This window comes from Nanorana parkeri, unplaced genomic scaffold, assembly GCF_000935625.1.
Source record: "Nanorana parkeri isolate BGI_ZX_2015 unplaced genomic scaffold, ASM93562v1 scaffold519, whole genome shotgun sequence".
Classification (NCBI taxonomy): Eukaryota; Metazoa; Chordata; class Amphibia; order Anura; family Dicroglossidae; genus Nanorana; species Nanorana parkeri.
The window spans coordinates 311,232-324,602 of NW_017306787.1; the positions used below are offsets into that span (position 1 = coordinate 311,232).

A 13,371-nucleotide genomic window follows, 5' to 3' on the forward strand; every position below is an offset into this window, starting at 1 on the left:
CCGGGAATCCACGACCAGTAAGGCTACACTCTTAATGCAATTTAAAAGTGACACTAAACTCAGGAGGTAAATCTTCAAAATAAATTCAAGTAGCTTAACTGTTAACATAAATGTATCTTATTTGTGTATCACTCGGCTGTAGATCCTCAAATCATCTCTGAATTGGTGCTGACACTGTCCTTCCTTCTGGAGGGTGACTACTTTTGTTCCCCATGGTCCCTTTGTGTGTTGTAAAGTAGTCAACGCTCCAAGCTCACTCCTGTGATGGACTATAGTCTCAATATTAGGAAACTAAATGTGAGATTGTAGTCCATCATGGGAGTGTGCTTGGAGCGGTGACTACTTTACAACACACACAGGGACCATGGGGAACAAAAAATAGCCACCCTCCAGAAGGAAGGACAGTGTCAGCACCAATTCAGAGATGATTTGGGAATACAGCCGAGTGATACACAAATAACATACATTTCTGTTCATAGTTAAGGTACTTGAATGTATTTTTAAGATTTAACTTCTGAGTTTAGTGTCGCTTTAAGATTCAGATAATTATAAACGTTTCTTTTGTGAGGGGTTCTCTTTCATGTGCTGCAAATGATGTGACTGCCAATAAGAGAATTCATTTCTCAGAAGTAAAATCATCCTTATAGCATAAACTTTGGCTGTGTTTTCTATAATCAATCCTACCTGACACTTTGACATGCTTTCATTATTTGTCAACTTTATTTTTTGGTGGGGATTGACATATAAAATATGTTTTAAAGGAAAGTGTTCTTGTTGCCCATATCGTCCAATAACACTTAAACCAGATTGAAAATGAGACTTGATAATGAAGGAAAGAACCTGATCTTCTGCTAAGGGGAATATGAATACTTTCCATACATGAAGCCATTTTCCATGCAGTACTTTATCAATGTGTCCTTTGTCATGTATTTTAGTGGCTTGTCCCCTGCTGGAGCAGAATTGTGTTTTCTGAGGAAGGCTCAAACCCTGGAGACATATGGAGTAGATCCTCATCCTTGTAAGGTACCGCAATTTTCTGAATCATATCTAACCATAATTCTCTCAGCCTTTGCATTCCTTCTCTCCTTTCTTTCTCTTTCCTTCCTATGTCCTGTATCACTGTCTTTCAGGATGTCTCTGGGAATTCTGCATTTTTGGCCTTTACTCCTTTCGGCTTTATCGTGTTGCAGGGGAATAAGAGGGTTCACTTTATAAAATGGTGAGTCTTGATCTGCACTGCCCGCCCCATCGTTATCCTTTTTTCTGGTCCCTGTCTTTTTAAATATTAGGGATTCTGTAAACTTGTTCTTCTCACTGGCCATATGAAAATAAAGGTGCTGCATAAACGCAGTCACCATAAGATGCCTGCTAATACCTTCTGTCCAGAAAAGCCTCAGTGTTTTCAGCTTGCAGTAGAAACTGAACGTCCCTCTACTTAGCACGTTAGCCCTGCCTATTTATTGAACTATGCCCCAGACCAACAGTTGGCCCCTATCCAAATAAGAGGCCACTTTTGGTAGGCAAGGCACCTTCATGGAACAGGTGCCAGGTGGGTTGGGCTAAGGCCCATGAGGGGAAGCTCAGTCTCTACAGGAAATTGATATGAATCTCAAACGGGACACTAAAAGGCTTTTCTGGACAGCTGCCACCATCTTGTGTTGTTAGCTGGGCTACACCTTTAGTTTGAGATTGAGAGTGGAGGACAGGTTCACTTTAAAGAGCATAGGTACTGCACTCTGTAAAGGAGAAGGGGAGGAAGAGGCAGATACTGTACTTGTACTTTCCAGTGATAAGGGTTTTAGTGTCTTTTGAAAGAGTTATGTTGAGGACATGTGCTGGTCCTGTGAAGAAAGTTGACTGTGACAGATTCAGCTGCCATATATCACTTAAAATAATTAGTTGAATTCTTCTATAACCTCACCTCCAGACTGCAAGCTGTGTACTAAGGAAGTGAAGTTTCACAATATGGAGCATGGCTTAAGTGGTATGTGATGTCAGCTCCATTTGTACATGAGGCAGGTAAATATCACCCTTTTAAAATGCCCTAAAACCTTCACAAAAGGAAAAGGGCAAGGACAGTTCTTAACTTCCCTACCTGCCTCCTTTGCAGCATACTGTTTGTGCTCTTCAGATTGATGTGAAAGCTGTTTGGACAAATAGGTCCATATTGTGGAATTCACTCCAGCTCCAGTTAGGCACTTGCCAGACTGCCAATATTTGACTGGCTACAGACATGTTTCCAAACACGGAGCCATTTGTCCTTTTTGATAGAAATTTGCACATCTTTAAACAATGTTCTCTGTCTCTTTCCTGTTCTGAAACTTTATTGCCAGTGATCGTCTGTTCCTATTTTTTCCCTCTGTGCGCCTGTCATATAACCATGCACTTGGTACACCCCTCTCATGTGCCCACATTGTAAATTTAGCTCCTTCATCTTTTTCGCACTTGAATCAGTATACCCAGACTTATCCTCCTTCTCATTAGCTCTCACTCTAAAGCTCCTTTTCCTTTTGAACACAGTAACCAGCACACCCAAACTCCACTATTGACAGACACAAACTACAATGGGTACACACATACACACATAAAGCCAGATTTAGGGCATATATTACCTTGAAACAAAAACGTGCCTTCCTATTAACCTCAATAGCTGAAATTCTGACTTTGCCACGGCTGTGGTGCTTCTTGGATAGCATTAGCCACTTGTTACCTGCAGTGGCTCCTAAAATGCTATAGATCTAAAAACAATAGCAAACAAGCTGGCACAGTTACATAGTAAGTGTAATACAGCAAAACATAGCTTTCACATCTAATATTTGCACAAAGCAGCTGATGGATGCCAAGCAGGGACAGGTTTAGTCTTGTGTGGCGGCCTCTGCTGCAGGGTGTATGTCCTCCTGCTGTGTGTATTATCTGTACTTCTACAGTCTCTTCTCAGTCCTAAATGTCTCCTTCTGTATCTCTCCCCACTGTGGTACTGGTTCTGTTCATGTCCTGCGTCTGGATTTAGTATCAATACTGTCTTCTATGTCATGGGTATCTTATAAAAGTGGAAGAATTAAAAAATTCCCGTTACCTAAAGTAACGAGTCCGATTCCTACTTTAGTTAATGTAAAATAAGAGTGACTCTAAAGCCCAAGATATGATTGGGCAGCACAAAACATTCCTTTCACTCCTAGAGCGCACACATCAAGTGTCCATTGTTAAACTCCTTAGAACAACTTTGAGGTTTAAAATGAACCTTTACCCCCTTTCACTAAAAATCACATCAGCATACAGCTCTTCATGCTGTTATGAAATCATTGTACATTCATTAAGCAAACAAACATATTTTGCTTTTACTTACAATTACTGTTTTTCCACATCCTGGTCCTCTTGGGTATTAGTGCCTAAGCGATGCATCCTGGGAAATCTCATCTGTAATCTCACGAGATCTCAGGGAAATGCAATTTCCTCCCCTGAGATGATGTGTATGGCCACATGTCCTAGTCACATGTGCCAGAGTTGCAGGAAGTACAGGGAGATATATTAAACCGCCCTTAGTAAAAATGGCCACGGGGAGATGAATGGGGAGGAAAAGAAAAATAAGCCTTGTAAACAATAAAAAGCCAGCAATTATCTAGAAGTATGTGTTTGTAGATTGTCATTACTAAACATTTCTAAAGGTGTGTTTGTTGTCATTTCAAAGATAAGGATAAAGTTCCTCTTTAAACAGAACCTGATGGGAACGAACGAGAAAAAACTCTGTGTTCTTTTCTGACTGTCAGGCTGCGTACTAGCACTTAGATGGTAACATAACTGGCAGTGCAGTTGACTGAGTTCAGACCACGGGTCAAGAAAGGAGATGAAAACATGTCAGAATCATTGATAGGCATGCTTTCTCAGAAATACACAGGGTTGCTCACAGGCATTACTGAGCTGTACATTTAGGGCCTGGTCACACTAGCGACTTTGTAGCAGAGATTTGTCGCTCTCCTTTTAAAACAAAATGTTTTAACTAAAGGTGGACATATACTGTGCGAATTTCAGACGGTTTTTGAGGAACTTCGCACAGTGTGTGCCCCTGTCGGCCTCCTTTCAGCCGGCATTCCTCAATCAGCTGATCGAAGGAGCCATTCGGAAAATCTTCGTTCAAACAGAGCCATTAGCCAATGAGCTGCCGGCTCTGTTCGGGTCACCAATGAGCCGCCAGCCGCTGTCGAAATACATAAGAAGCAGTGGGGATTCCTGAATCCGCACGGTCGTAGTGTTGAAAGAGCAATCTGCTCTATTTTTTTGTACAGCCCGCGGATTGAACGAAAAGAACAGAGCGGTGTATGGCCAGCTTTAGGTACTGGATCCTCAATGTAGCAGTTAAGAGGGTGCAGCCTTCCCCCAAGAAACATAAAACAAGTACTAAAACACTTGTTCCCAACACTCAGCGTAGTCCACCTGCTAAACGACACCACTATGACTTGTAATGATGTCCCAAATTTAGTATCAATCCCCCACAAGAGCATTAATCCCTCTTATGGAATTCAGTCATTGCAAACCACCCACTGCTCACAGGTAACAGGATCAGTTTCTATATTGGATTCAAAGGCTTCATTCACACGGGCAGCCAAGGTGCGGTGAAAACAGGAGGTTGATCTGCGTTTTCACAGCTTCCCGTCTGCCTGCTGACAAGATAGCACTGCAGCTGGACAATCCTGTACACATTGCCATGGCCCTGATGCTTTGTTTGGTGGTGCGTCAAAAATGAGACAGTATGTAGCTTTCAGCAGGCCAAACACGACCATTGGTGTCAATGGGACCATGCCGCAACCGCGTGCCAAATGCTTGGTGCCCGGTTTCGTTGCGGTAGTTCCATGTAAAATCCCCCTTGGAAAAAAAATGCCATAAGTATTGCCTCCTGAACACCTGGAAGCCCCTGCTCTACCTCCCTCCTAAATGTGATCCACTGTGAATCCTTTTTCAGAGGGGCGTAAAGTTCGGTGCTCGTGTGAACGAGGACAGAATTTCTCTTTGCCACAAGTAGAAAGTTTTACAAGAAAGGAGATTGCTTTCCTCTCACAAGTTTGACTCTCAGTAGTGTTCACATCCCCGTGTTACTTGGCCAAATCCATCCTATCGCAATCATTCACCTCATCACGTGGCTCCTCCGTGAAAGTCTCCTTCCATCCTCCCTCTGTATGGCCACTGTCATTATATTGTTCCCACAATGCATTTGTTTGTACCTTGTCCTGTCAATTTGTCTCTCCCTGTGAAAGTCTTTGTGATTTTTATTTATTTTTGTTTTATTTCAGGAGTGATGCCACAAAAATGAAATTTGAAGGAAAAACATTTCATTTATATGTGAGAGAGAAGGAGGTAAAATGTCAATATATACCCTGACAGACTGGTGTATACATATGGACTGGTATATATACAGGGTGACTAGCTAATATATTCATATACATCTATAAATATATATATATACACTAACTGACTGGGAATTTTATATTGCCTGATTTTTTTTTTTAAACCATCTAGTGGCATTTCTTACATATTTATATATACCTCTTCTGAATGACTGATGTGTATATACACAAAACAAGTGGTATGCACAGAAATGGGTATTGCTAAACTAGACATTGATATAAGTATGTGGTGGGTGGGACAGTCGGTTGCAAATCCAAGTCTTGTGAACCAATCACGGCCTCTCCAACTGTTGTACTGACCTGGTCAGAGGATCTTCTGATACACTGACACAGCCGTTGTACCAACTAATGGAGGAAATACCAAGGGTTAAGTGCTCCGTTTTGCCTAGGGTAAAAAAAAAAGTTATACTCACCCGATCTTTGGAGCCGGCAGAGCTCCTTCCAGTCTCTCTCTTCCCCCGCTGCAGCGATGGTATATCCCTCAGGGTGCTCACATCCTATATATTGTATTGGATGTGATGACTCAAGGATTCCTAGACTGCTGTAGTGGAGGGTGAGAGATGCCCCAAGGACTGGTTTGTGAGCCAGCTGGCTCGGAGGATCGGGTGAGTATAACTTTTTTTTTTACCCTAGGCAAAAGTGAGCAGTTAACCCTTGCAGTGCGGGGGTAGACCCACTGCAAGGGTTAATACAATTTCTACCCAGAGTTATTCTTAAAGGAAACGTGCCATGAGAAAAATATGGGGCTGGCTGTGACATAGCCCTCACCACGTGTTTTAGGCCTCATTCACACGAGAAAAGCCATTCACGTACAGCTCCGTGCTGCGTGCACGGCCGTATCGGGCAGCTCCCGGGAAGGACAGGTGCTGTGTGTGATTAGTACGCAGCCCCTGTCTTTCTCTATGGGAGTACGCGGCTGTACGCCCCCCTACGCTCACCCCAAGTGCAGGTCCGTACGTCTGCGGGTTTCCCGGCTCGGCCGCAGACAGGATCCATCCTGTCAGCGTAAGAGTACAGGCACCCGCATGGACGTGCAGGGCAGGTAAGCGTAGGGCGGCGTATGTCCGCATACTCCCATAGTGAACAACAGGGGCTGCGTACTAATCACACGCAGCACCTGTCCTTCCCGGGAACTGCCCGATGCGGCCGTGCACGCAGCACGGAGCTGTACGTGACGGCCTTTTCTAGTGTGAATGAGGCCTAGAGAGAAACGCATATCATTTGCAGCATCCACTGTTGCAATTCTGACCTTTGAAATAATGTCTGTATGACTCGCTGCCACACCCAGACAGAAATGTAACAGGGTTTACACTAGGATAGCTTCTTCAGCCAGGCAGAGTTTCATAATATCTAGTTAGAGCATTCAGAGATGTAGCTTAACAATCTGAAATATTGTTTTATGAAAAGGACAATGGTTTAAAAAATGATAAAACGAGAGCTCTTAGTATAACCTTCAGCAGAATGAGATTATGATTTGTTAGATACCAAATATGAAATGAATATTTCTCCTAGGATGTCTAATGTGCTTTGTTATCTTCACAGCCTGCCTTGTACATAGAATACAATACGCAAATAATAATTGTGACACTTTACTTCCAGGTCCTATAATTCCCATTTTAATGAAACGGCAAGTTCTCTAAGCCTTTACACCTATTCCTGCAAGCTCTGCAATGGAACTGACACAGCGCTGCTGCCCGTTATTCATCATTGTAGCTTCATAGGCACATGAAACATGGAGGCTACCATTGCTGATCTCCATCTGAAAATGCACAGTTGCCTGGTTCTTATGCTGATCTAATGGCTTACACTCTTCCTGGAGCAAGTATGCAACTAAGGAGCTCTGATTTTGGGTGCATGCAAGTTGCAGGTCAGTGATTCAGAAAATACTAAATTCAGAGGATCACCATGGCAGCCAGGCAACTCACATTTGTAGAAGGAGAAGTTAACAATGACAACCTGCTTATTTGATTCAGAATAACATCAGGTCGTATCTACTCTTGGTTTGCGGAAAGTAGTGTACCCCTTACCGGTGCTCCAGGTTTCACAATTCTTGTCTTTATGTTTCATTGAGAGGGAATTGAACTTACAAGTCCAAAGATGATGTAACAACTTCTATATGTACATGTAGCCCAGAGTGTGTGTGTGTGTATTCATCAGTCATATAGGCCTTATATATACCAGTCAGTCAGGATATATATAATGTACATGGGTCAATGATAATATAAGCAAGATAGTTTGAGAGCTGTGATACTCTAGGACTCCCATGCCAGAAGTATCTCACAATACTTTGTAGTGATGGCATGATCTGAAAGCACTTCATTATACACTCAGACCTTGGAATACATGGGTATAAAAATGATATAGGATCTGACCTGTGGGAAGCTCAGTTTATCTCTCTGTTTATAGGAAAAACGTCTTGTATTAACCTTCATCGCTCCCACTCCGGAGGCCTGCAAACACTTGTGGAAATGTGGCGTTGAGAACCAGTCATTCTTCAAGTCAGTATCCTATTAACTCATCTGTATATTACCGTGAAGATGCTTCATGTATCCTATGCTTTGCATTCAATATTTCATTTGTATCACTTTATTCTTAGACTGGAGAACTCCAAACAAGTCCGTACAGTCTCCAGTAGTAATTTGTTCTTCAAGGGAAGTCGCTACCGGTACAGGTAAGTGGAGATTGTGAACAGTAGAAGCATCCCAAAGGAACTTATAATGTAATATTTCCAACACTCTGCAGAGCCAAATTGTGTCAGAAACCAGTCATTCTTCGGACTGTGCAATAAAATAGGATCACCTAGGGGAAAGTTATGCAGCACTGTAATAGGCTTCCTGGTTTATTTCACTGCTACACAGGGAGGATATGTCTGTTGGTGCAGATAGGGCCCCTGTAATCAAACTCAGGACCCCAGAACAGAAAGACAACAGTAACCAATATGCCCCTTATGCTGCACCTGAAGGATTTACTGGATGGTCCACTGTGTTGTATGTGGCTGTCTCCAATGTGAACTTTCCCCTTTCCACAATGTACAGCAGTGACTGGTATAAAAACATGCAAATATATTTAAACAACCGGTAGTAAAGAAGGGATTGATGCTGGTGACAGCATAAAGCATAAAGATTGCCATGGCACAGATGTGTCTTGTGTCATAGGAGACTATATAGTAGTCTGGTATTTTTTTTTTTTTACTTCCATCAATCTGATGACAGCGTCGTATTATCCAAGGGCATGTAACCCATAACACGTCTGAGCAGTTCTTCTCCATGTTTCCACATTTTTACTCATAATTCCTAATAGTCTTGTGTTGGAAAAACTATTTAAACATTTATCCTTGAAATAGTGGACGAGTCGCCAAAGAAGTGATGGAATCCAGTGCAAAAATCAAGAGGGATCCACCTGAGATACACAGGTTAGCTTAACCTTTCCATACTAATTCCAGTATATATTTCACATTATTTTAAGAGTTCTAATGTGTAAAACGGGGATTGTCAGTGTTTCTGAATATTTACTCCTACACTGTCTACTTGTGTATTGCAAACTCCCCAAAGGTTTATGTTTATGTTTTTACTGCATGTAACGTTGAGAAAAGTGTAGGGATTAAAGTCACTGCCACCCATTGGTAGGATCATCATTTCATACATGGCTAGGGCCGAGCAGTCCTCTGAAGCTCACACAGGCCCACAAATACTCTCAGTAGTTGCCCGATTTCCAGCATGGGCCTACTTTGCTGCTTTGTTAGGCTGGGGAGCCTATGTATGACACAGTACTGATAAGTGTATTGCTGAGTAACATAATGGGTTTAACCCCTTCATGACTGAGGCCCTTTTTTCATTTTTTGCACCCATGTTATATTCCACAACAAAATGTGGCAAGTTTGAATCTGCTTGGTGGCTCTATGGGATACAAGTATACTGGTAAATGGATACGTTGTTAGAAGTGATGCTTGTGTATTGGCTTCATGTACTAACTAGATGTATTTGTGTCCCAGGGCGGGAATGGTGCCAAGTCGCAGTTGTCCCTCGATTGGACTGCGGTTGAGTAGCGTTCCGCGGACTCGCAGGAGAGCTGTACACATATCTATCATGGAAGGTATGAAGGGTTCTCTAGTTCAGGAATTTTATTCTTTATCAATATTTTGTATATGTTAATATATGTCACCTGTACACTTTTTATATATAATATGATATTATATTTACTTCCCACCTTACATGTTTCCTTCCTGGCCAGTGTGGAAGTATTTAATGTATGATCTGTTCAAATGTATACTTGGAAAGATGGCAGCACTCTTCTTCTAAAGTCCTTTACAACCAGGTGGCACACATATGCAGTGTCAAGGTAGTGGGCTCTCCCAGGGTGCCGCATATTTATTTATTTATTACAGGTATTTATATACATCATTTATGTAACGCTTTACATACTACTCATTCACATCAGTCCCTGCCCCCAAGAAGTGTACAATCTAAGGTCTCACATGCATACATAAAAGGACCAATTTAGACAGGAGCCCAATAACGTACCAGCATGTCTTTGGAGTGTGGGAGGAAACCGGAGTAGCCGGAGGAAAAACACGCATATACGCACACTGATCTTTGTGCTGGAAGCACACTACATAGCGCGCCCATAGCACAGAGACAGAGCTGTCACCGGTGAGTCTTGTAATAATGATCAGGAGTCAGGAGGACCGGTTCCCAATCATATGATCACCTGTGATTGGCTGTCACAGTGATCATTATCTGTAGAACCCTCCTCAACTCATTCTACTCTGCGAGGAGCATTGTATCATTTTCTCCTTGCTAGAAGAGAAGAAAGTAAACACACACACAGAAAAAAGTCTGTGTAAAAAAAGAAATAGATAAAGCTAAAGTAGCTAGATCGGGGCCTGATCTAGAATAGTGTCAGGGTCAGTGTCATTAATCCCCCATTGACACCTAATCATAGCAAGAATGTGTGTTGTGGTGACGCGTGTTCCCGGGCGTTTGTTTCACGCATTCAGCGTGCGTCCGCATTAATTTCTTTGGGTTCCTGGATGCGTGCCAAACACAACACAGGAAAGAAGTGCATGTAGCAAATTCTGTGACATACACTGTTTCTCCCCCATCCCCCCCCCGTGCGTTTACATAAAAAAGATAACATTTGTTTGGCCACCTTTTGGAGTTCATTTAACTACTAATGGCAATGCAATCGCTTTCTGCGCTTGTGCGCGCTTTGTGAACGTGTGTCAAAGCACGCACTTTCGTGTGCATTTATAATAATCTTTGTCCCACCGCACTCTAGACCTGAATCCTAATGCAATAAGATGGGTGCTGGTATGACCAGCGGAGGGTGCCGCGTAAGTCCAAAAGTATGAAGTAGTCACCCGCACACCAAGGTTCAACGTGTTATATGACTTTATTCAGACACTAAACATACATGGTGGCACCAGTGGGCAGCAAGGTTTCCGAACCATTAGAGGTTCCTTCTTCAGGCAAAACATAGTCACTTTATCACCTGAAGAAGTACGGTAACCTCTAATGGTTCGGAAACATTGCTGCCCACTGGTGCCACCATGTATGTTTACCATCTGAATAAAGGCGTATAACACGATGAACCTTGGTGTGCAGGTGACTACTTCATACTTGTGCACGTTCAAGTTATGCCTAGGTGTGAATGGGGGCTCATTGTCAGTGAGGGGAATTAAAACTGGAACAGACAGAATCTGGAGCAGTTGTCCATGGCAGCCAATCAGCTTCTCTGTATAACTTTCAAATCTTAACTAAATAAACTGAAAAGAGAAGCTGATTGGTTGCCATGGGAAACTGCTCCAGATTCAGTCTGCTCTAGTTTTGATGAATTCCTCCAGTGTTATTTAGAGGGTTATTCACTATGGAGCCGTAGGATCCAGCTATAGCTTCGGCTGATCCTTCAGTTCACTTCGGCTGACGGAGCCCTTCGGCCCTTTCACCATAGCCCATACAGCAGTGGAAGAGGGCCGAGCGGCTCAGCCAAGCCCAAGGCATATGCTTCAGCTCGACTGAGCAGAAGTGACAGCCGAAGCGTGAAGAACAGTCTGCCGAAGCCGACCTTTTCCCCCGCAAATGATAACAACTAGGCGGAACCAGCCACGATGTCATGGCTGGCTCCGCCCAGTTGTTGTCCTTCAATGACAGACCAATGTCCTCTGGTTATTTGAGGACACTGGGCTGTCCGGCTCCATCCAGTTGTTTTCATTTGTCCGGGACCTGCAGGAAGACTCTGGCAGGTGCCTGGCAAATGTAAACAGTTGGGTGGTGCTAGCGGTGGTTACCGCTAGCTCCGCCCAATTGTTTATATTTTGCCTGCATCTCTCAGATTTTTCATTCTGCTGCGGGAGTTCATTGCGTGTGGTCCAGTCAGCGGGCGTAATTATTATTTTTTGCCCTGGTGTTGTCATCGTGATTGACCCTGGATTATGTTGTTTTTTTGATCCAGGGTCGTGATTGACCCTGGATCAATTTTTGTCAAAATTCCTTGTGTTTTTTTTTATCAATTAAAGGAGAACTATGGGGTCAGTGTTTTCCCCATAGTTCTCCTTGGGGTAACGGGAGGACACAAACTAGCGTCCTCCCGTTACCCTAAGCTCAGTATACCGCAAGCTACAGCTCACGGTATACTGAGACGCCGCAGCCGGAGCGGATCCCGACTTAGACGACGGGATCCGCCCAGCTGCGTGAGTGACAGCTGGCTTTGCCTATCTAGAGGCAGAGCCAGCTGTACCCGCCCCCTCCCCCGTCCGTTCCGCCAGTCAGCGCTGGCAGATCGGAGCGGGGAGAGGGGAATCCAGCCCCTCCCCCTGTCACGGCAGAGAGCCGTGACAGGATCGAGAGGTGAGCGAACCCGGTATGTGTTCGCTCACCTCCCGATCTACTGAGCCGACCTGTGACAGTCTCATTGTCACAGGTCGGCTAGAACTATGAGGTGAGTGGAAATCACTCATCTCATAGTTCTCCTTTAAAGGATTTTCCCTAAAAGTCTGGTCTCTTTATTTATATTTTATTTAACCCTTTAGTGAATGGGTAGGGGTAAAAGTACCCCTTAATTATTCACAAGGGGGGGGTGCATCTGGGTGCCCCTTTATTAAAGAGGGTACCCCAATGCAAATGAGCCCTCCTGCCCGCAGACCCCCACAACCAACACCCCAGGGCTTGTGGGGAAGAGACCCTTGTTCCCATCGGCACGGGGACCATGTGCTTTTTCAGGGGGGACCCTGGAAAAGCACCCTTGTAGTGGCGAGGGCATCTGGCATGGCAGGGGGGGCGCTCGCTCGTCCCCCCCTTTCCTGCCCTGTGAGGCCTGAGCCCAGGACAGGGTCTGTTGGGTATTTTAGGGGGACACTACTAGGTGAGGTTCCTCTTTAAAATTCCTATCAGACCTAAAGGACCTGGTATGGCTTTTGGGTGGAACCCCACACATTTTTTTTTTTTTTTACTTGGGGTTCCTCCTAATATTCCTACCAGACTTAAAAGGTCTGCTATGGTTTGGGAGGGGGACCCCACACTGCTTATTTTTTTCTTTTCTAGCCAGTAGCTTTTCTGCACTGGCGCTCGTGTGCAAATTTTTGCCTCGGCTGTAAATGTTATGAACCTGCTTCCCCGCACATGCGCAATGGACCCACGACCCACCCCCAATGCAAACAGCTACCCGTCCCCCACTTTGCCTCCATTTCCACCACTTTCCTCCATGAAACCGGTCCCCGGTGCTAAAAAGGTTGGGGACTGCTGCTGTATAGGGAGCCTTTGCATAGCACATAACATAGGCATAGTTTGGTCATTAACGAGCCTAGCCAGGCAGGGCCATTATAGATGTATGTAGTTATGTATTTTTGTGTTGTCCATATTTGCATTGTTTTCTTAATACACATACTTGATGGTACCGGATCATTAAGTATGATAGCAGGTAGTGTGCTGAAGGTGCAGAGCAAGCTATATTGGTTGGGGGGGGGGGGGGGGGGGGT

At 44.0% G+C, this 13,371-nt stretch overlaps 1 protein-coding gene across 2 annotated transcripts in view; it reads left to right on the forward strand.

The window, feature by feature from the left end:
* The window catches only part of FRMD5 (FERM domain containing 5), a 71,620-nt gene that overhangs the window by 56,766 nt on the left and 1,483 nt on the right, over positions 1-13,371 (forward strand). For both annotated transcript variants that reach the window (XM_018561368.1, XM_018561369.1), the window contains 7 exons: positions 936-1,023; positions 1,131-1,219; positions 5,286-5,349; positions 7,806-7,897; positions 7,996-8,070; positions 8,743-8,811; positions 9,391-9,491. In XM_018561368.1, coding sequence (XP_018416870.1) covers positions 936-1,023; positions 1,131-1,219; positions 5,286-5,349; positions 7,806-7,897; positions 7,996-8,070; positions 8,743-8,811; positions 9,391-9,491 — 578 coding nt within the window. The remainder of the gene's footprint in view (positions 1-935; positions 1,024-1,130; positions 1,220-5,285; positions 5,350-7,805; positions 7,898-7,995; positions 8,071-8,742; positions 8,812-9,390; positions 9,492-13,371) is intronic.